A 23,657-nucleotide genomic window follows, 5' to 3' on the forward strand; every position below is an offset into this window, starting at 1 on the left:
TACATAGGGAGCACTTGCACGTTGGCACTGATAAGCAGTGGCAAAGTGCTTAAAGCATCTAGATCAGCAAAAAATACTGGAGGCAGAGGCAAAAAGACAGGGGAAACCACACCCAGGATGCCAGATCTAACAGTAACAATAAAATTAGACTTGGCAAAGGTAACATTTTTACGAGACAAATAACACAATGGAAACTAATAAAGGGAGGTTCAGAAGTGATGCAGTCTATGAAAATCAGGATATATTCACACTATCCTATTGGAGAAATCTAGAGCTTCCAAAAAGGAAATAATACTTACTTGGAATCTTCTATCGTCAAAAGGAAATGTTCACTGAATTTGTAAAGTTTGGCTTATTTTAGTCACTGTGCCACTGTAGACTAATACCAACAGAGAAGTACCAAGCAGACTGCATGTGGGTGGTTCATTTAGAGGTAGAATGCTTGGAAAATGGAAATGATAGACTGGAGTAGTAACCAGTGACTGAGATTAATTCATGCATATGACTGATAGTTTATTTTTCTCATTATAGGTTTGTGAAATTTTAATTGAATTTGATTGTTTTAGTGGTGAGGAGACAGAATAGATACTGGCTAACATAATGTGAACAAAATGAGGTAGATTTTTCTTCAGATCTCAAAAATGGTAATTAGCGTAGTGATGACTTTACATACATTGACACATGGCTATTGCCATGTCATTGATATCACAGGAAATGACGTGCAAGACCAAATTGCAGGAAATTGTGGCCTCAGGCTATTCAGAAATGAAATGTATTCAACTCGCCAAGCACTGTGGTACTGATAAGAATGTAACTTTAAGACCCGCACATGATTGCAATGCAGCCGAAAATTAGGGAAACACTCATTTTCACTAAACTGCTGAGTCGCTGCGGGTGGCCATTTCAAATGAATCCATTCTGTTCTAAAACCTATGTGGTACACTACAGTATTGGAAATGATATGACACTGTCAGTATCAAAGTCACCAGTGGCAAAGGACTTCCCTCTGAATCCATACACTCTGAAGAGCAAACTTGAACCTGGCTATTGAGAACAGTGGCAATGCAGTTCTTAGCAGGTCACACTTTATGCAGTCTGTCATTTCACCATCACTATTGTCTCTAGCTCTGCTATCTTTGTAGCTCGCCTGAAAAGCAGAGGTCTCTTATCTCCTCACTCACCCCTACCATGCAACTTATTTCCCACTGTCAGAGTACAGCAAGGTCATGGAAACTGCTTCTGCAGTTTCTTACTTCACCCAGTCAGCATCCCAATGCTTTCTGGTAGGTGACTCAGTGTGGAGCTTGAAGGCTCTGCCAGGTCAAGAGGCTGTCCTGGTGAACTCTCAGAAGTGTAACAGCTGCTGCCTGTTAACAAGTACTCCAAATATCAGACAGGTGTACAATGTGATATTTGAGAGGAAGACAGGTATGCGCTGTGCCATATTTTGGGGTTATACTTTTGGATCACAGGCCATTTATGGGAGCATGGCATGAAGGCCCACAAGGAGGTGTACATTTGATTCACATCCTATATTATAAAATAAGATAATAAATTGCACAATGTCCTGCTTCACGGTGGTTTAATTCTATTACTCAAACTGAATTGATTAATACATACTCAATATTAAGTGTTGATATATACCATAAAAATTGGATTCTTGGTCTCTCGTAGGAATATGATGTTGATCTCACACTGCACTATATATTCTACGCTTGGGATTAATAATTATGGTTTCCACTATAATCACAAATGTATGGTATGTGGTGTATTTGTTACACACTACGATCCCCAAAACTCTTATGTTTTTTTAGCCCTGAAGAAGTTGTGGGGAACACCCTACACGACGAAACATGTGTTGGCTGGGCAATAAAGAATGAAAGAAAGAAAAAGAATTCTACATATGTTAATTAGAAATTTTGTTTGATTTGATCAAGTGTGTGTTCTGGATTTGAACTGTATACATGAAAAGAGATCATTTGAGGTCTCAATTATGGAGGTTGGGAGTTTCCTCCTTCCTTTGGAGCACTTCTGTGGAAATATTGAATAGTGCAAATACACACGTGAATAGCGGGCGCCAATCAAGGGACCCCGGTAAACCACCTCCCGTTAGTACGTAAACTAACAATTGCTCCAAATATCAGACAGGCTCCCTGGCTTTGCAGGGCTTGTATTTAATTTTAAAACTGCACCTAGAAAGGAATTTGTGCATCCAGCCTGAACTTTGCAAAAAGCAGGAATAATGGAGGTTTAAATCAGAAGGGCAGTGGGACGGCTACAAAAACAGTGGCTTCCTTCCTAAATAGGTAATAATGATAGGAGTAGAACCTGTTAACCCAGTTGAGACCGGGTAAATTAGTATAACAATATAACAGCGTCTCAACTGTTTCCCAGTTGAGACGCTGTTATATTGTTATTTCTTCCTAAATAGGCATGGTTGACAAGCATGCTAATGCTGGGTCTATGGAAGATAAATAAAGGCTTTCATACTCAATGGTATTTCACTTCAAATTAGCCAACGTTTCCTTGCCCTGTAGAATGCAGATGGTAAAGAGAAGCTAAAATGCTAACTGCAGACACCAGCTAGCATATGAAATTGCAGTGTTTTTACACTATGGCAGAGTTTTGATTAATCTCTAAATAGCCTTCATACCAGTGTTTAAGGATTTCTCTCTCCCCAATAGTTGGCTGGAATTTTAGCATCATGTATTGTACATGTTTTTTAATACAGTACCTTTATCCGAAATTAAAAGTGCAAGAAATGTCTATATAAAACAGTCCTCTTTTGCACTCCAACTAGTTAACTTCATTTTGTTTAATTTTATTTGTCCATGTCTGCCTGACATTCCCTTTTTTCAAATTCCAACCTCTTTCATTGGCCAAAGATGCAGAGAATTGGCCATTAATTTAAAAGTGCAATGTCTTTTGAATTGGCTTGTGAAAAGAACTTCACTCAAGACATGGTAGATTGAGTCTTGCAGACGTTGGATGGTAGGTTTTGAGTGTAAGGTGCGAATAGGTCCATTCAGAATTTTCCCTTGAAGTAGACAACCACTCCAATTATAGGAGTGGAGGTTATTTTTTTCTCACTTGGATCCAGGTTCGGTGGGATAGAAATGTCTATTTGTGAAACACAAAGACCTGGTGAGCTGTGGTGGCATATCGCCATTAAAGCCATACTCAAACTGTCTGTACTGTGTGTCAACATGGCGGTGAAAGGGACATAAAAAACTAGCACAGACCGGAATATAGAGAAGAACGACAATGCTCTGAATAACATGTAAAGGAGTAAAGCAAAATATGTTAAAATATAGGTTGATTGCCAGAATAAGAGTGGTAACATATCTGATTAGGTTATAAAATGGGTAGATTTTAGAATACAATCAATTTAAAATTAATATACAGGTCCATGTTATGTATATATTTACAAATCGATATGCATAAAACTATTCACAAAACAAAGTGATTACCTAATTCTCCTCCAGTGACAGTAAAATCTTTTTCGAGGATAACCCATTTCTGGATGACCTGCGCATTTGAGGTAGCTTTTTTGTTCACAGCATTGAGTCCTTCCTGAATAGCTGCATATACAGCTTTGTCTTTTCCGCCTACAATATCTGAAACCTTTGTTGATTTACTGCCGAGTTTCTGACAAAATTCTATACTTTCTGGAGTCAGGTCATCTTCTGGTTCACCGGTGTCACCATCAATGTTGCACTAAAAAAAAAAAAGAAATGGACAATCAAAAACCTATATTGGGATATCTGCAGTACAGCTTTGAATTGATCCGCCAACATTTATTTTTCATCATATCCTTATTTGCACAACACAGTAAAAAATGTAATGCAAAAACTGTCTTTTCTCCTAGGGAAAATAGTTTTTGCCTAAGAGACTACTTACTATTCACCCCCACTAATTTTGGGGGAGTTGCGTCCCCCTTCCAACCCTACAATATGGACTTACTTCAGTCTCAGACTGGGGCACCAATTTCAGGGTGGGGAAAAGGAGTTTGTAAATGGCTGAAAATTCCCATGTAACTGGGGGGCTCACAGACTCATTTGGCTAAGCACTCCTGGAAACACCCACTCCCAACCCCTTATGTGGGATTTCATTGTCATGCAAAAGGTGAGGATTGGCTAGGGGGATTTTCACAACTATGGCATAATATGCTAGCGTAAAGGTATTTACACCTGCAGGACCACCTTTGTTGAATTCTCTGCGATCGTATATCCAGCCATTTGTTCTTCTAAATCTAATTTAGGAGCACAGATCTCCTGAATCTGATTTTGGGATTTGTGAATCGGACCCTCTTGTGTAAATATGCCTTAAGTGGTTATTTTGAACATCTTACAAAGATATTGCCTGCCTGGGCCAATATTGAACACTACTGCACTAATGCTAATGGCAAAAGGAAGGCAGTTAGTATCCAACTAAGTTAAATTGGCTGGCGAAAACAGAAAGGCATTTCAGAGCCTTTGGAAGGAGGAGAGCTTTGAAGGCCTATCAGGCAGAAAGTCTCAGAAGAGGCTTAGTGGAGGTACATTGTAAATGCTTAATTTAGCAAGGGAAAGGATTGAGTGATGGGAAGGGTGGAGAGAGAAGGCTGGGGGGGGTGGGGGTCTTTTGGCTACTGAGTAACAAAATGTCTAAAATGCGGATCGACAGAAGGAAACCTAACTGTCTAGTCATACCTTGGTGTGTGAAGAGGATATTGCAAAATATATTAAGACATAAGAGCCAACAAAGTAATTCTGTTAAATAGATGGGAGTATCTAAAAGACATGAAACCAAATAGATGCATTCATTTTGGCTCAATATCCACCTTATCTTTTACATTATATGAAATGATCTTAAGATCTTGCATGATGATTATGAAGCTTACTAACTGACATCCACAGTATACAGTACATGGATAACAAGAATTGGCCTTACCTTCAGTGTTACCAGCATAGATAAGAATTTCTTCTTGTCTCCAATCACCATAACGTTACTGATAATAGGAACATTCTCTTTAACTGCATCCTCAATAGGAACTGGTGGGATATTCTCACCTCCTGCTGTGATGATGAGTTCTAAATCAACAACATAAAAGACAATTATAAACAAACCTAAGAAAACGTTGACACCATGAAATATCACTGGGATCTACAGATCCCACTAGAATGAGAAAAGCTACACTTGCGAGACACCACTGGCCATTAAGTCCAGGAAACGGGCTTTAGAACGGAGGTCCCATTAGATCAGGATAGAGAGGCCCAGCATCAGATAAAGTTAAACCGTGTCTTCCTCCTGTCATAGGGCCACCCCTTATTTATGCATATAACTTGACCATGGACAGAGAATCATGGTGTGGTGGCAGCCATCAGTATGTTGATTGATGTAAAACATGGACTAGTGTTATGTATTTTTGCTGAAGAATGCTTTGCTTGAGGTAAGAAATCCTTTAGGGCCAGATGGATTTTACGGACACATCTTTAGTAAGGACATGCCGACGTTCTGGCATCAAGAAAGGGATACCCATCACCAGATATCAGGGCTATATTCAATAAGTGAGGTCCGCCTTTCGGGTGACTGGCACTACAGCAAATGGTCACTTTTCTATGGACATTGCTGGTACTCTAGTTACAGATGGAAATGAGAGGACATGGCAGGCTGCAGGAACACTTTGCCTTCCCTCCCCCAACCTCTCAGGGACTTGCCCTTGTGAGCTGCCCCATATGTTTTTAGGTCTCACCTGACCCAGCGCATGCGCTGGTCTGGCGAGACATTTTGTTAGGGCTCCAAAAAGTGCTACCAGGCCAGCCTAGAGCTACAGTGCATGTGCGCGGATGCGCGCTTTACCGCAATTACTTTCACTTTCGCGGCCGCTTTGATGTTGGATCGCGATCACTTTCGCGGCCGCTTTGATGTTGGATCGCGATCACTTTCGCGGCCGCTTTGATGTTCTCCGTGAGGCTTCAATAGATTGCAGCAGTTAAAACAAGCATTGGCATAGCCAATAGGTCTCGCTTTTGGGACCTTATAAGTGTTTAGTTATGCAACTGTTGCATGGCTAAACACTTATAAGGTCCCAAAGGCGAGACCTATTGGCTATGCCAATGCTTGTTACACATGTGAACACTGTATGGGCAAAGCTTTCACCTCATTAATATCAGTTTAACACCAGTTTATGATGGTACCATCGGAACTCCAAAACTTTTAGACTGTTTAATTAAATTCTCCATTTTGCATGGCAATGTTTTGAAAACCAGCCCTCTGAACATGATGTGGTGGCATAGTAACAGGGAGGACATTATGCTTGGCAGTCAGCAAGGGAGAGTGAAGTCAACAAAGCATTTTTCACAGCAGCCATCTTTTGGTAGTGATGTTTTCTAGTCCTTCAGGCCCTGATAAATTCTCCTCCATGCTAGGTTCTGGAAGGAATAAGCTTCTTTATATGGATTCCCCACCCCTCGTTTTAAATGATTCCCCGGGCAAAGGCCCTGATAAATTCTCCTCCATGCTAGGTTCTGGAAGGAATAAGCTTCTTTATATGGATTCCCCATCCCTCGTTTTAAATGATTCCCCGGGCATTTGTCCTCATAACAAGCATTCTCATGTTCTTCATTGGAAATGTAATAAATAAAGAGTTTTGTTTCGGATTAGTTTCAACATTAGGGAGGTATTTTGCTTCTCTCTCTTCATCCAGCTCCTTGTATTGCAACATTTTGTTTGAGAGATGTATGTTGGTACTAGGGCTGAAGTTGCAAATGTTGGTTGCTGATGAAGTAAGGATCACCAAAGAAAAGATTAGGGCCACAAGGGCTTGTCATCTAAAGTCTTGCAAATGAGTGGATGTAATGTATGCCTCAGATATTCCTGAGAGAAATCCACTAGAGCAATTAGGTTTGCAGTCAGCATGTTTTCTCCTCTTTTTGTTTAACCAATAACAAAAAGGGCACTGGCTGGTGTATAAAACCACCAGAGTGCTGGACATCTGGGGAGTTTGACACTAAATACCTACTACATGACAACACCAGTAAGAATCGAATACTACCTGTGCAGACTCTAGAACCAAGCAGAAGCACAAACTCCAGGATCCTTCAGCAAAGGTGTGCAGTGGGAAGATAACACTACTGCAAGATGTAACAAGGTATCATGTGTAACATTATAGTCACTGTAGCTCTTACCTTTAATTCTGCCGGTAATAAACAGAAACCCTCGCTCGTCGTGCTTTCCAAGATCACCTGAATGCAGCCATCCTTCCTCATCCAGGGATTCCTTGGTTTTATCTTCCATGTTCAGGTATCCCATGAACACATGCCTTCCCCAGAACAGGATCTCTCCGCTCCCATCGTTCTCAGGCAGAAATAGCTTGGTTTTGCATCCAGAAATGACTTTCCCACAGCTGCAAAAAAAGTTTTTTAAATTATTTAGTGATGTAGAAATGGGTTTGGGGAGAAACACAGAAGTCACCAGTCTTCTATAATTGAACACCTTGCTTCCACTTGCTGTTCTTCATGCATCACAATGATTACTTTCCTGACACTAGGCTTTGATCAGCGGCCCACGTTTTCAGCTGTTATGGTGGGCAGGTAAAATTCTCTTTCCCTAGGTCCCTATAAACTCATGTCAGAGCAATGCATTAAGGTGTTGTTCAGAAAGAATTGACAGGCCTCAATTACAGCCGCCCTGAAGGGACAGGCAAATTTGATTGCATCGCTTAAAAACGGAGACCCTAGAGATAGTAATTAATTGGGTATGATAAATGGCACATATTCCGAAGCCCTTGGAAATGGAGCATAACGTGGAGATTTTCGTACTTTCAGCAACCAATATCCTAGTGTCCCATTGTTTACTAGACGTTTTCCCCAGGTAAATTTGAACAGATTTAACCTGATGAAATATAATCTGAGGATGCGGACACCGAAATCCCATCACGTTGTAACGGCGACCGCCTGTGCATTACTGTACTGTCACTTGTAATCAAGGTACTCATATCCCAACAGTACTCTCTGCTACCTACTCCTGTAATGCAGGTATCTTGGGAAGCATCAGACAACACTTTCATTAAACCATATGTCAAACCAGTATTCATTTTTACTTGATTTAACATGCATGCTCTACTAAAGAAATAAATGACATTTGTTACCAATTAAGCTATGTACCCTAAACATTCACATATGTAAAAGTCAGGGCTTCGGAAAAATTTGCAGAAAATGTCCAAATTGGAAGAGCCAACGATTACACTAATTTAAAATGCAATCCCTCATAATTTGTAAGTAAATTACTTTGTTAAACTGAAAAACTGTAGGGGAGAGTTCCAGGACGAGAGTGGGTCCTTGCTCGAGTAAGGTTAATAGCAGCAGGCAAAATCTCAGAATACTGCCACCACATTTCACGTAAATATATCAACCTTTAGGTCCCTTACTGCAAAACTTATACTTTTAACTAATTCGGGCTCCGAATGAGAAAGAGAGCATTTGTTTCCTTAAGCAATACTGTTTGCTTACAAAATGGTGTTCTATGAATGCAAAAAAATAATTCAAAGGCAAAACACAGGGCCAAGAGGTCTTATTCAAATCCTAAATAAATGCAAGTTCTTGTTTTTCATTTACTTTGTACTGGATGCAAGTTCCTATATATTTTTCTGTTTTCAAGCATGAGTTATTGACGGTCTGCTGTATGCCTAGAGGGAGAGTAGAGGAGCCCCAAGCCTTGCATGCAAAGGATTATGAAAGGTAATTCACAGTTGGTCCCTTAGCGGAGATGCCATCCATTGGCGACTATTTCCTGCCATTAAAGTACATATTATAAATTGTACTACATGATTTACACTGTCGAAAGGTAAAGCAAAAAAAATATCATGCTTCAGTGCAGAAATACAAGCTTAGATAAAAAAAGACAAACATTTGCATTATGTGAATTCAGAATAACAGGCCCTGTCGAGAATTACAAGGTCCGCAATAAGACCATGCCTATTCATGCTCTCAGGGGAGATTAAGGCGGCTGAAAGGAAGGAAAACTGCTGGGGTGAATAAGAAATTAAATGGGGGTGTGGATGAAAAGCAGACTTGGCCCTAATGATCCCTCACATAATTCTTAATTTCTCAGGGTTCACTTTGTAATCCCACTTAATTCCACGCCCCTAGAATTAACCGAAGGACTGTTAACACAAGGAGTGATAAAATCAACCCCCACTATCCTCTCTGGGCACTCGTAAAGAAGCCCAAAGCATGGGTTTACACATTCAGGATGACAGGCACAAGGGCTTTCTTTGCCTCAGGCCTCCCGGAAGATCTAAATGCAGCCAGATTCCATGGAACATGGCCAGATCCATTTAACAAATTAAGGGGCATGGACCTGAAACAATCATGCAATCAAAACAGGGGACACTGAATCACCCACTAAATTAAAACTTTACGGTCTCAATTATGAAAAAGATGAAGGAGTAGAAAGGAAACAGCATGCACCAACAATCAAGAATAGGAAGCCGTTTTCTTGCTGAAGCAAACATTTGCAAACTAGCTTGCTCAGCCAAAAATGTTTAAATTATTTTTACTTGTGAAGGGCATCTAATTTTCATGAGCTCAGCTAGACACCTGCTTGTTCTCTTGGTGAGGATTTAGTTGTGTATTAGAAACGAAGAGCTGTGTGTGACGCAGAGTATATGTTTGTATCTTGCTCTCTCATGGGAAGGTAAATAGCTACGCTATTTACCAACTTTGGATGCGATTTTTGGTACAATTTACGATTCACAGACCATTTATTTTGGTTATGAAAACTTTTTTTTTTTTTAAATTAAAAACTAAACGAGAGACAAAGCGTTCAACAGTTCACATACCTTGTGATTCTGAAGGAGTCTGGAACAGATAATGTATGAGGCCCTGTGCTTTCACTCATTCCATAAAGTTCATATACAGGAATGTTGAGACTTAAGAAAAATTCTAACGTGTCCTTGGTGATAGGAGCAGCACCCGTATAACATTTTGTGCATCGATCCAATCCCAGCGCCTTGCGAACTTTTCTGAACACCAGCTTGTTTGCTACACGAAATGTAACTGGGTCAGCAGCAGCCCTTCAAAGAAAAAAAGTATTTAACTGGTTAGTATGATTTAAAATAAATTAACTGGTTACAAATTCTCAAATCTTTGTCTCTGAACTTTTTTTTGGGACAGAACACCTCTGTGAGCAAAGCAACATTTTCCAAATTTGTGTCCCCCATTTTGAACACACTCTGAAAAAGAATCATGAAGCAGAATACATTCATTCTTTATACGCACGTATTGAACATTTTATTTTCAAATACATTTTGACAACAAGTCTGATGGCACTGAATGCCATGATTTCCTCTGAACTTGTAATGAGCATACAGTCAGCAAAAAAAAATGCGACCATCTCTCTCGAATGGACATTTAAAGAGATTAGTTCCACACGAGACGGATAGCCAACCGTCCCATACAGATATCTGTGAAGAGCTAACAGCTATTTATATGTGGTGCAGCACTCTTTCAACAAGAGAGGAGTCAAGTGGGTAGATGGAAAGAACTTATTTGTAAATTGTCTCACTTACTTAGGGGCCCGATTTTGACCCGAGTCCGTCCAACATAGATTCGTTACTGGGACCGACCGACCACCTGTAGGAGGTCCCAACACAGCAATTAGGATGCCACCGAACACTGTTCGGTCGCAAGCCTTTTCTTTACAATGGGAGCATGCATTCCGACTGGATACCATGCTCATTGTAAAGAGAAGAGGTGCAGTTCATCGCTGCAGCCCGTGAGGTGCCTGCCATGGGGTTCAGGGATCAACAGGAGGATACCATAGGAGGCTGTGCACCTATGGGGGACCTGCTGGGGGCCCCAAAGTGGACTTCAACAGCCTTTGTGTCTGAAAGGCCAGCACAGAAAGGCTGTCGGAATCCAAACACTGTAATCCCTCAGGCGGAAAGAGCCGCCTTTGGGATTACTGGAGGCTTATCGAATGGCAGACGGGCTCTTCAAGCACGTCTGAAGCCAATCGTAAATCCAGTTTGGATTCCTTTCTGACGGACTCCATCCAAATGGGTTGGTAGGAAATGAATACTAACAGCTGATTCTGATGCCGTAGGAATGGCTCCGACCAAGGGTCGTAATTGGCCCCTTAGTGGAGATTATGACCCTCAGTATTTTAATAGTGCCCCAATACACTTTAGGTTAAAACTGTTCTAAATGAAATAACACAAAAATTAACATTTCTTTTGGCACTTGATGCCAATTTTTTCCCCTCTTCATTTAAACTGTGCATTATCTTTTTCCTGAAATTACTCTTTTCCAGGGAGCTAACAGACTGAATTAATTCACGGGTCTGATTAAAATGGGGGCATGCTATGACATTCATATCACCCCATTGTGATATTACCTCCAGAGCCGCCTTAGGCACACCAACGGGCACCTTTTAACAAGACTGGTCTTTTGAGATTGTTAGCATTTGAAACCCTTTTCTATTTGTTTTTGCTTCCAGTCATCTTGTATAGGTGTGTGGTTTGCTCACATTAAGCTGCAGGTTGATGGTGTTATGTACGGCCATTGGTAATTTGCTTTTGTCTCAAACACCATGCAGACCACTTCAGTGACGAGAGGACATGCTTGCTCTTTGTCAGAAAAAACTAGGGAAGTACGTGACTGACTTAACTTGCCAGTTTCCATGTATTGTTTTGACAAATTGCAAATTTGTATCACTGTAAGTCAAGAGTAACACCATAACCCCAGAATAAGGCCCTGGCCTTCTACACCTATACGTTGACATTAGGTCATTATATAGCCGTAATTTTGGTTAATTGAAAATACATCTTAAATAGGATTTATAGCAGACTTTGCTTAGATTTTCTGCACACTGTTCTTCCATTTAAACAACTTTCTACACAGAGTTTATCTGCAGAGTAGTGGAGTGTACCATAGAGGCTTTGTAGTGTAATTTTAGAATTTTCTTTTGCATGGGATACTGCAGATCATATTAATCAGTCACTGACATTTTTTCATTTATACCAGATTATAGTACATTTCCACAGACCCTCTTTAGTTCCGTTCCACCTACCCATTCATCCTCTTGAGATTGGTTTGTAAGCCAACATCTTTTGCCCATGCAGCAACCTTTTTTCTAATTGTTGAGGATTTTGCACCCACTGCTTTCATTTTCTCCTGCATCTTCTCCCAGACACGAGGAACGCCCATAAAGGCTGTCGGTCTCACGTCTCGGAGAGTATTTACCAAAGAACCCTAGGAGGAAAAAAATACATAAAATTAAATTGGATTATAAAATGTAATCTGTACCAAGAGTGCATAGCATACTTTAAAGTTTCCGATTGTTTTTTTGCTGAACTCAGTTTAATTGCATAAAGTGATGGGACCAATATAAAGCTTACAAGGAACAAGTGTACCTAAAACCTAGACCTTGATTCGGACAGGGCATGAGGGAGAGAAATTTGCAGAATCTGCTCAGGGATCAGAATTCAAAACATTTTGGAAAACACTGCATCTTGGCAGCTTGTAGGAGACTGGCATTTCAGATGGATAGGTGTGAGTCTGTCTACTAAAGCATACACTTTTGCAACCTATGCATCTGAAGTCTCTTCTAAATAGTAGATCCTTTGAACTGGAATAATGGTCGACTTCTGTTTTTTCATGTTGTCTTAGACTTCACAAGATGTCTGCCGTTTGAGGGGATTGCCCCACTGCTGGCCCTTGATGTCAGTTTTATTAATGAGTCGTCTATTTGACAGGAAAAAGGATTTTCTGTCTTCTCAGATGTGCCTACACCATTGCCAGCTACTGCGAGAAAGTGCAAGGAGCAGACTTCAGGCCAAATGCAAGAACCTTGAATTGAAAATGGTTTTTGCCTACCACAAACTACATCAATCTTTTTATATTTATGACTGGTATGTGAAACTTGGGCACCCTGCAAATCTATGGCACACAACCAATTTCCCGATGTAATTGGTGGTAAATTTGGTGAAACACCAACTTTCTGGTTTTCATCTTCCTTGGTCCCTTTTGTTTGTCAGTCTAGGATAGAGAATGGTTGAACTCTCCCTCCATCCGATCTTAAAACCAAAAAATAACAGGAATTCATCAATTTTCCTACTTGGTGGTTCTAGACATCTTCTACTGTGCTTCTAGATTAAGGTGTTACCTTCTTCCCAAAGTAGCGCTTGATGTTGTTAGGATTTCGTAAACAGGCAGAGGTGATGAGTATCTGGGCTGGTAGCATTGTCTCCATTTCCTTAACGGTTGTTTTTGAGGCCACTAAACAGATTAATCCCTCTGTTAGAAAGTATGCCTGTCATAAGGCTGTAATCAATTTGATAGTTTTCCTTCCTTTCCAATCCAACCGGTTTAAAGATATCCAGTTTTGTTTTCATACAAGCCTTATCGTCGCCGTGTGAGGTGAATAGAGAACTGCCTGAGAAATGAAGATTTAGAATCCTCTGCTGGTCTTCTTGCTTCATTCAGGCCAGTTAGTCTCAGCTAAGAACTACCTCAGACAAATACCATGACAGTACCCATGAGCAGAAAGATAAGCAGAATCTGCTGCAGCACTTATCGTTTAGTTCAAGACTAGCATCTCCGCTTGCAAATTTCTTGGAAATCTTGGCCATCTTCCTTTGGCAATTTGTCAACAGAGCTCTGCCAAGAGGACCATGAAGAACTATCATACCGGCCTAAAACAGCTGTTGCGCTAGCTCTCGTTATGCTAGCTGCCGATGTTTCACATATTTTCCTACCTGCTGAGGCCATGCATTTACTCTCCTTGTCAGGAGGAACAGTAGAGGAAGGTGTAACTGCATAAGATTTTCATGCCACTTATACGATCACCAAATCTGAGGGAGGACAACTCTCCAAAGCGATTTGGGTATTAAGTTTAACACATGCAGATGGTTTACTTTTGTAATTGAAGGAGATATCTGCAGTTCACAAAAGTTGGCTTTGCACAAGTATTTACTCACATTGAGGTTTCTGTGTGAAAACATCTAGTCCTGTGAACAGCCAGTGATTTGTCCTCGTCAACTCCCTTATTGCTCTGGAAATGGTTAGGAGCTTAACACAGATGTTTATATTTTGGAATACAAAATAAAATGTATACTATTTTTCTGGGATTATGTTTGGAAAGCTGTGACTAGTACACAGGTGCGCCACAAACCTGGCAACATTTTTAAGAATTGTAAACAGTCAGAAATATTCACCTGTTGTCTGGGTGGAAACTTGCTGGTGTAGGTTTACAACAATTTTAAAGATCTGGTTATTAGTGTGCAAGTAAGGCTTTATGAATGTAAATAGCTTACCTTCAGGGCGTCTGGATCAGCGAAGTATGTCAGTCCACCATATTTCATAGGCAACCAGATATCTATCATCTGTGCTGCAATGTGGCTAAGAGGTAAGTAGCTGACAACAATCTCTTGATGATCATGGGCTTCCCGAAGACAGACACTTTTACCAGCAGCAGCTGCCGTCCACGTTACCTAAATCAGTAACAAAATTTACACTTGTTCACAAAGTCTAAACTTTTATATTCACAATACAAATATTTATCATTTTATCTCCCATATCCCAAAACATCCATAAAATGCTGTTTCCTTCGCTATTACATTTTAAAAAGGATGTAAACAGACTAACATACAAACTTGACTAATACCATACAGTATAGCGAACCGCTGAAGTGGACTTTAGAAAAATATGAAAAATATTGAATCAATTAATTTCTGTTTCTAGGTACCAGATGTCTGAAAATCGGTTTCAGGATTAGTTTGCCCTTGTACTAATTGGAAAACCAATAAAGAATCTGGGACGAATCTAGGCATGTTTGGCCCACTATCACTGGGAACTATTCTGAAAATGAGAGACCGTCATCTGGACGGTTATATTGATAACTTGTGCAAGACAAACTCCCCTTTTTAAGGTAGATAGATGCACTAGAGGCAGATTATTTTACTTGCTAATAATCTGGTGTTTAGAAAGAAGCTTATTATTCGCAGTCTAAAAACAAATCTGCGCTTGGTAAATTTTCAGCAGCTTGGAAGAAATGAGGATCCATGCCTCCAGCATTCTGTGTTTTTGAAAATTAAGTAACAAGAAAACATTTTGTTTCTTCCTCTGGTACTTCTCCTCTGCAACTTTTATGTTGGCTTCTAGTTTTAATCAAAGCGATGGCGCCCTCCATGCGGACTCCACTGGCAACATTTCTGGCTGCTAAACTGGAAGAAACACAAGAGGCATACCAGGATAATCTAACTTGATACGATTTGTCCACCTTTACCACAGCTGCAGCTTATGTCTCATATTCCACTGGTTCAAAGTCCCCAAATGATGTAACCCTTTCCCGCAAGATCTTTTTGTTTACGACTGCTGAATAATTGGCAAGTGACTTGTGTGATAACTTCTTTCCCCCATTTGCTATAAAAGTGTGTTGCTTTGCCTATGTAGAGGCAATTGTGTGCCAAGATGACACTGAGACTTAAGTGTTGCAGAGAGTGTGAGAAACAGACTGAGAGGTGTATTTATATGCTCACCATCTATACATACATATTAATACGCATGGAGGTCTGCAGCGATAGAGTAGGTATAGCTTACTGTTACGATATTGGGCCCAGTGCAATTGTTGGAAGGAATCAGGCACCCGTACATCTAAGAGCTGTAGGCTTAACCCACCAAGACATTGACAAAGCACCCTGAAAATGGTAATCCATTTAATAAAACGATCATAGAGAAGTAGAGGAGCATACATTCAATTAGATAATACGCCCTCATTTCATAAGCACCTCTCCACTCTGGGTTTCTCGAGGTTTCGATGACTACCGACAGCACACTGGAAAAGGCCTTTGCATAACTATGCTCTGTGTCCATTTCTTACACCTTGTGGGTCTATTCAAAACCGCTCCAATTGGAGGAAGTCTGTGAAATCCGCTCAGCAACAGAAAGAAGGAAGCTCTGTATAAGGAACCTATAGTGCCATGTTCCCCGTTAACTTTATGAAAACTCTTGGTGAGGTCATAGAATGGCAAGCGGGTGGTTAGCTGGAATGTGCAAAAGTCAGGCAGCTGAAGTTATGTCATTCCTCAGCTTCCTATGATAAGGATGTAATTAACAAAGACTTACTTACAACTTCCACAACTGAGTTGGAATGCTTGCTACACTTGTGATGAGCATGCATAACCGATTTTTATGAATGGCAGCTCTGCACAATTTCTGATGGCTGCACAGCAGTGTGCATCTGCAAGACTAAGAAAGGGTTTTTTATGTTTATTTTTGGCAGTGACACCAGAAACTCTGCTTTTGACTGTTACATGAGCCTCAAAGCCTTCATTTATCACTTGTGAGGAAAAGGACATCAGCCTTGAAGGAGGATTCCAGAGATGGAACATTGAGGCACACCAGCATTAACCCCAATACTGCCAAACTGTGCAGAAGTCTAGCAAGCTGTTAGCCCCTTTGAAGGAATACAGTGCTTGGTGTCAGAAACCTTTTTAGATTGTGTAAGCTTCAGCACATTCAATCTGGGATTACAAATTAGTTAGTTAGTGGGAGTTAGAACCCTTAAAAAAAACCTCCACTTTAGAAACTGTAGATTTCCCTTCATCCACATCCCCACTGGCACATAAGGTAGCTGCGACTTACATTGTCATGACTCAGCATGACTCCCTTTGGCTGTCCTGTAGTTCCTGATGTATAGATGAGCGTACAGCACTGGTTGGTCTTTTGTGTAGCAATGACCTCATCAAGCTTGCTGTCCGGATAGTCCTTAGCAAGATTCATGAACTCCGACCACTGCAATCGAAGAAAAACAGTTTTGTAAGTATATTACATCCTAGAGCCAAGTTCAGATGAATATTAGTACTTTTAACATGCTGTCAACTTTAACACAGGTACCCATGAACATACCAGTCGGACAATAAAACATTCAAACAAGGTGAATGTCTGAATGATATCACTGCTGGATAACTATAGTTCTCATTAGGGTACCTTTATCTTCTCCGCCATCAGCTCTTTCATAGAATCACATGTCCCGCTGTGCCAGACTTGGAATTCTCTGGATTCTCAGACTCCCAACAGGGAACACTCTGACCATTTAAATCTGTGAAAGGTTTTCACGCTGGAGAGCCCCAAACTGGTTGGTAGCTTTTTAAGTCTGGCTTGACAGCCCAGCTGTCTGCATGCCTGTTGCTACTGATTACTCTCTCACATCATGCTATTGGTCGCTTGGTGTATCATTAATCCTTCTATGGAGTTCCTGCTTTTACAATTACAGTGAATGTCACATCTAAAAAGTACATTGAATCATCACACATTAAATTATTTATCACAGATATATTGTATTTGGAAATCAATCATTTTATTTCTTCTAAGTAGAAGCTTTTCTTTAATGTGTTAGCCCTCAAAATATAAACTAGACCCACTACCTTTGATTGTTAACTAGCATTTCCCCACCACATGCTCCGATAACTTTAAGAACTACGCTTCAACTCTGACCTTTAAATATGTATATGATGTTGTGATGACAACTCCAGTAGAGCTATATAAAAGCAAGGTGCTGGTGCAATAGGTGAAATACACTACAAGAAGTCTACTGTCTGAGATGGACAGATGGAATCTAGAGAGACGCCATCTAACAATGAAGGTTCTTGTTTTTAACTGACCAGGTCATCCATCTTAACTCCTGCTGAAGGGCTACAAAGAATATGTGGCATGCATGAAATACCGGAGGCGATTAATAGCAGAAAGTGGCATGCGTTAAGATAGCAGACGTGTTCAGATTACACAGATAAATGATAGACAGGGAACTGAGGTCTGGCTTGGAAAAGACAAGCAGGTAAATATATATACACTTTATACATACCGTGTAAAGGTTTGGTCTTTTCTCCTTCAGCTCGTCTTTGTATTGTATGATTGCTTTAAGGTGAGGAAGTTTGTCCTGAATCTGTAAAATATACAATTGTCATTAAAGATGAACTCCAGTGATTGGTTTGCAGCGAAGTTGGCAAGGCGGAATGTATTCTAGAAAACCAAAACGTAATATTACAAATATTATTGAACTTATAGCTGTTATTCTTAGAAGGCATGTTTACAGGGGGGAAAAAAGGCAATTGTGCAACACAAAATTTCAATTAGGAGTTGCACAGTACTGGGACGAATTCACTGCACTGCCAATTTACCTGCAATTTATCTGTAGTCGTGAAGTAAATCTACCCAGTACCATGTACTTACGAGATAAACCCCTTGGAATGGCAGATTACTGAGGGGGCCGAATTTTAAGCCTGTAAAACTATAGAGAATTCCCAATTCAGTGTGATTTAATGCATACATTTACTACATGCTGCGGGCTCTGTGCATGGTGGGGGGGCGAGAGAGAAAGTGAAACATTTTTCTAGCAAGAGGAAGTATTTTATGCTTCTCCCATTTAAAAAACAGGAAGGAAACCTGGGTGCTGCTGCAGACAAAGTGTCATGCCATTTTACTGCTGGTTTTACGGGCGAAAAAAACCTCTATTGAGGTTCTTCCAAATCCAGAAAAAAAAAAACTGGTGCAGAGAAACCCAGTAATGAGATGGAATGAAATTAATGCATGAAGGCATGTGTCAATTTCTTTAAGCCTGACTCCTAACGGGCCCTACCCGTGGGTTAGCTATGGGGCAAAGAAACTGGTTCCCTTCTGGAATCTTGTTTGAAGTTTCTAAATGATAATGCAGTGGTCCAGGGAACCACTGCCCGTTCCAACTGAGCTTTTCCAAAACGGAAATCTTTATTTTTAAACAACGCTGGTTCCTTTAAAACACACGGGCTGTTTTTTTTTCCTCCTCCAAAAGTTTTTTTATTTTGAATTGCAATCATATGATGGTGGCTCCTTGAAGACCACCATCCCTTGGACGCAGTCAGTTAAAAGGTGGTGGCAGATTGTTGCAGATCACGAGCTGCCTAATGTTATTCTCCACCTCTTCCTGTGATTTAGTATTTTGTGAACCGACCTACTAGCACTAGTCACTCCTAAAACACTATTCCGTGCACAATTTCCCAACACTTTTTGTAAACTAAATCATATACGAAGCTTAAGGGTCAAAAAAGCTGTTAAAATTAACTTTTATGTTTCCTTTGTGTAGGAAGAGTCTCATAGCTCACTCACATCTAATATGAGCAACAATTGTTCTCTTGGTGCTATGATCATTGTGAAAAAGTCAGCCAGCTGTACTGTCTGATTTAAACTGAAATCAGACACCACTTTCAGAAGGAAGGGAAAGATGAGTGCGCAATGCCAACTTTACCTTGTGAAAAAGTAGAAAACTGTTCTATAAAAGAAAACGCCTGTAATTTGCTTAGACTTCTAGTTGACGTTCTAACAATTTCCAAGAAATTAATTTTAACTCTGCTGTGCTCCATAGTTGAACTAATGTATAAAACAATTGGCCAAAACTATTACCAGTCACGAGCAGGGCTCTCGGGTGACTTTACAGAGACCAAAAAATTAGTTTGTGAAGGATTTTTTCTGTAGGAGTATGTTAGACCTGTCTGCTTCTGGGAAGACTCTAACCACCATGATTTATTTTTTGTTGTCCCCCTTAGCCTCCCAGGGTTTCTATTTTTATTTTTACATGTGTCCATCAGGAGTTTTCAATGCTGTCAGGGGGCTAGGTGCTCCTTGGCGATGACGCCATTTTTCCCTCATAACCTGTGAGGCCTAGTCAGGCCCCTTGAAAATCTAGGGACATCCAGAAACCTAAAATGGTGGCCACCAACTGCCATAACGGACACTACTGGAAAACAGGCCATAGGCTAACATAGGGAATTTTCTAGAAGCAACCAGTGACTTCTGCAGGTCCCAGGCCACCCTATAAAAGGCCAGTGACCAGCAGCCATTTTGTGCATTTCTTGGAATGTCCAGTGTGGAGAGAGGCGACTGGAGGAGGAGGATTGTGCACCAGTTGTGACAAGATCGACCTGCGGGGCCGGCTGTCGCTTTACTGGGAAGTGCCCCCACCTTGGCTGACCAAACCCCACTGTTTCAGCAATCATCTTCAAGTTATCAGAGACTCTGCGACGAGTCTGTTAAGGACTGACATCCCTGAAGTGTGGCTACCAGGGATCTGTTCGACCCATCCTGAAGGTCGTGGGTATAGAGTACAATTGAGACCCAGCCCAAGCTAACTGACCCTAGATTCAGGGGGTAACAGACAAAGATACGCGTGACTGCAGCGCCCCAGTTCAACACCCTCCCCTGTGGGTGAAAGCGGCAGAACCAGCTGTCGTCCCTACCTGGAAGCGACGCTGCCGCCGAGAGCATTTCCTGACGTGAGGGCATCGGAAGAGGGAGAGCCCATCTGTCTTGCCTCGTCATTTGAAGAGCTCCGTTGAGGCGCCGGAAGAGGCGGGAAGCGAAGCAGAGCCCAGCTGATCGCCTGCGAGGTGGTGAGGAACGCCGTCGCATCGGACGAGGTGCGCAGAGCCGGAACCGGCAAGAAGGACCCAGCGCGTCGAAAGAGGCGGGCGCTAGGCGGAGTCAGGAGAGGCCGGTCGCGTCATCGGAGGTGCGTCAAGGCAAAGCTCCAGCCAGCGGTAACATCGAAGAGGCAGAAGCGCCGCATCGGTCACCTCTGTGAAGCGCCTCGGTCTGAGGTAGGCTTCTCTGACACGCCTCGACATCTGCGGGAAGACTTCCCTGGCACCGCGTGACCCGGGCAACACCAGCTGCATTGACCAGAGCCTAAAAGTAAGCCGGGTAGAGAGGGAGCGGGAGGCGGAAGCATCGGGTGTCTAAAGACATCAAAGCGGGGGATTTCAAAACCAGGCAATTGACTTGAAAGCCGCCAGAACTATATACGAGGAACTGAGTTACAGAACTGCCCAGACCACTTAAAATCTATCTCCTAACTAGATAAGAGGGGGAGAGCGGTGTGCAGGGAAAATTACAAGGCTCACTAGTAAAAACCCTTATAGCCTGTTATTAATTGAGGAAGTAGAACCTCCACCAGTAAGGTGCAGCCTGTGAATTGACCAGGGGGGAACCTTGTTGATTCTGCTTTGTCTTCTTTTAGCCACATGGCTGGGGGTTTATGCTGAGAAGATCCACCCCTGTGGTAGAGGTCTGTTGAGTTGAGAAGAAGGCTAAGAGCTGAGGGGTAATGTACCTGCTTAAGAGTGGTTAAATAACATATTGAAACTGTAGAGTGCAATCTCCTATCTGTAACCTCATAGTGGAGTAGTGTATTGTATCATAGACAGCCACTTATCACAAATGTAATGTACCTTTGAATCTCATATATTGACCGGGAAAAGTATTGAATGTGATTTGAAATCTATGAGAACTGTATAAATTAATTATACACGGCTTTTATTCTAAACAAGAACAAGAAAGTATATTATTTTTATAAAAGGTAACGGTATTTTTCCAAACAGAGGTGTTGTGTCTTTATTTTAGTGGTTCATCACTGTGTTACTGTGGGTAAGACTTGTAAGTACTTAGCCAACGCCTTGAGCTGTAGACCACTACTGTGCCAGGCTACCATATGTGGGCTTGGGTAAGCTAGGTCCAACATAATTGGTGTTTCAGCGGTGGGATAGCGGATTTGTACTTACACTTACTTATTAGTAACGCAGTGCCAACCACGAGACCCCACCTGGAGTTTTCTCCCTGCGGCCCTCCTAATTTACATTTTTGGTTTTTCGAAATTGACTTCTGGCGGTGGGTGGAGGTTGACCTCAGGTCACTCTGTGGATTTCTCCTGTGTAGCATTTTATACTTCGAATAAAAATGGAGATAAATGTGGAAGAGCTAGACAATTATACTGTGCCTCAATTGAAGGAATGGTGTCAGCAGCAGGGGGTGTTTTTCAAGAAAGGCGCCAGGAAAGTTGAGCTGCTGACCAGTATTCGGGCATGGGTAGAGGCTCATTCCGGGGAGGAGGTAGATCCTGAAGAGAGTGACAAGGACACTGTCCTGGAGACCACAACACTGTACCAGGCGGGAGGGGAGAACCTTGTAACAGGTCCTAGAACACCTTCTAGAGTGGGCAGTAGTGTCAGAGAGGGGCCTGACCGACGCCGAGTTAGAAGACAGGAGGGAGGAGAGGAGGATGAGAATAGAACTAGCCAGGATGGACATGGTGAGGGAGGAAAAGTTGGAGCATGAGCGGACCATCAAAGAGATGGATTTGCAAGCCCTGACTTTACGTACCCCCAAACCAGAGAATGGTGGCAGCGATAACCAAACCAACACCAGAGAACCTAGACCGTACCTACCAAAAGACATTATGGTTTGTTATGTACCCAGTGACGACATTGCTAAATGGCTAGCCGCCTACGAGGTTTCGCTGAGGGCCCATGGGATTCTGGAAGTCCACTGGGGAGGTGGGTTATACAAATACATGCCCCCCACTGGCAGGGATACTTTGTTGGCCCTTGACCAGAGTGAACAGACCTACTATCCGGCTATGAAATCAGCGCTGCTCAAGAAGTTTGGGTTGACCCCTGAGAAATATAGACAAAAGTTCCGGGGCAGCTACAAGCTGGGCACACAAAACTGGGTAGATTTCTTGGACTACTCCAGGAAGGCCCTGGAGGGTTGGGTAAGAGGCAGCGAAGTAGGGGACTATGAGGGACTATATGACCTCATACTCAAGGAACACCTACTCGAGAAGTGTCTTCCCGAACTAAGACAGCATTTGGTGGACAGCAAGCTGACCAGCCCCAGGAAGCTTGCTGAGGAGGCGGACATCTGGGTTAGTACCCGGGTGTCGACTAAGGGGACTGGAGGGAATTCCCAGAAGCAAGGACAGGGCGCCCCCCAGAAGAAAGAGGGAGGGGAAACTAAGAGGGAGTTCTCAAAAGGGCCACAAAATACTTCGCAAGGAAGGGGCAGAGGATTCATCCCCAAGAGTAACCCCCCTCGCAACCCTACCCCTGGCCAAAGCCAGCAGCCAAGGGTTGTTCATTGCTTTGAGTGTGGTGGTGTGGGACACTATAAAGGAGATGTGAGATGCCCAAAAAGACCACCCCCTCCCACTGGAGGAAAAGCCCCGGGAATCACTAGTGTAGTGCTCGGGGAGGAGATGCCTTTGGTTAATGGAGGGGAGCGGGCGGGTGTAACTTTAGTGTCCCTGGGAGATAAGGAGATGGTTCCCAAGACCCAGCTGCCCTCTAATACCATTAAGTATGAGCAGTGGGTCACCATCAATGGCCGTAGAGGGGAGGCTCTGAGAGACACAGGAGCCAGCATGACTATGGTAAGGAGTCAGCTGGTGTCTCCAGAGCAGGTCATCCCAGATGTACTCCATCCCGCCGTAATGGCTGACGGCAGATTGGGCCACTACCCTGTGGCTGAGATTCCCTTTGAGTGGGGAGGGGTTGCAGGTCCACTTCGAGTTGCCGTAAGCCCTGCCGTGCCTGTTGACTGCCTGTTGGGGAATGATATGGAGCACAATGCTTGGAGGAGGGTGGAGTACCAGACTCACTCTGCGATGCTGGGACCCCCCGACTGGACTTGTGTCAGCACAAGGTCAGCGACTGCCCGAAGGGGAAGTTTGCTTACGCTGGAGCCTGGAACAATGGCCCAGCCAGCTGCCAGAGAGGAGAAGGACGGGAGGCCGGAGGACCCTGCCTCGACATCTCCACCTCGTGAGACAGACGGGCCACCTGAGGAGGTGGATCTGGAGTCCACAGG

The 23,657-nt window shown here is 42.4% G+C and overlaps 1 protein-coding gene across 1 annotated transcript in view; it reads right to left on the reverse strand.

Moving 5' to 3' along the window:
• ACSBG2 (acyl-CoA synthetase bubblegum family member 2) overlaps nucleotides 1–23,657 on the reverse strand; it is an 88,080-nt gene that overhangs the window by 10,553 nt on the left and 53,870 nt on the right. The window contains exons 7-14 of the mRNA XM_085638032.1: nucleotides 17,848–17,928; nucleotides 16,629–16,778; nucleotides 14,300–14,476; nucleotides 12,055–12,236; nucleotides 9,824–10,057; nucleotides 7,170–7,387; nucleotides 4,933–5,072; nucleotides 3,471–3,717 (exon numbers count right to left, since the gene is read on the reverse strand). Of these exons, the coding sequence (XP_085494158.1) occupies nucleotides 3,471–3,717; nucleotides 4,933–5,072; nucleotides 7,170–7,387; nucleotides 9,824–10,057; nucleotides 12,055–12,236; nucleotides 14,300–14,476; nucleotides 16,629–16,778; nucleotides 17,848–17,928 (1,429 nt within the window). The remainder of the gene's footprint in view (nucleotides 1–3,470; nucleotides 3,718–4,932; nucleotides 5,073–7,169; nucleotides 7,388–9,823; nucleotides 10,058–12,054; nucleotides 12,237–14,299; nucleotides 14,477–16,628; nucleotides 16,779–17,847; nucleotides 17,929–23,657) is intronic.

The sequence above is a fragment of the Triturus cristatus genome, chromosome 12, assembly GCF_964204655.1.
Source record: "Triturus cristatus chromosome 12, aTriCri1.1, whole genome shotgun sequence".
Classification (NCBI taxonomy): Eukaryota; Metazoa; Chordata; class Amphibia; order Caudata; family Salamandridae; genus Triturus; species Triturus cristatus.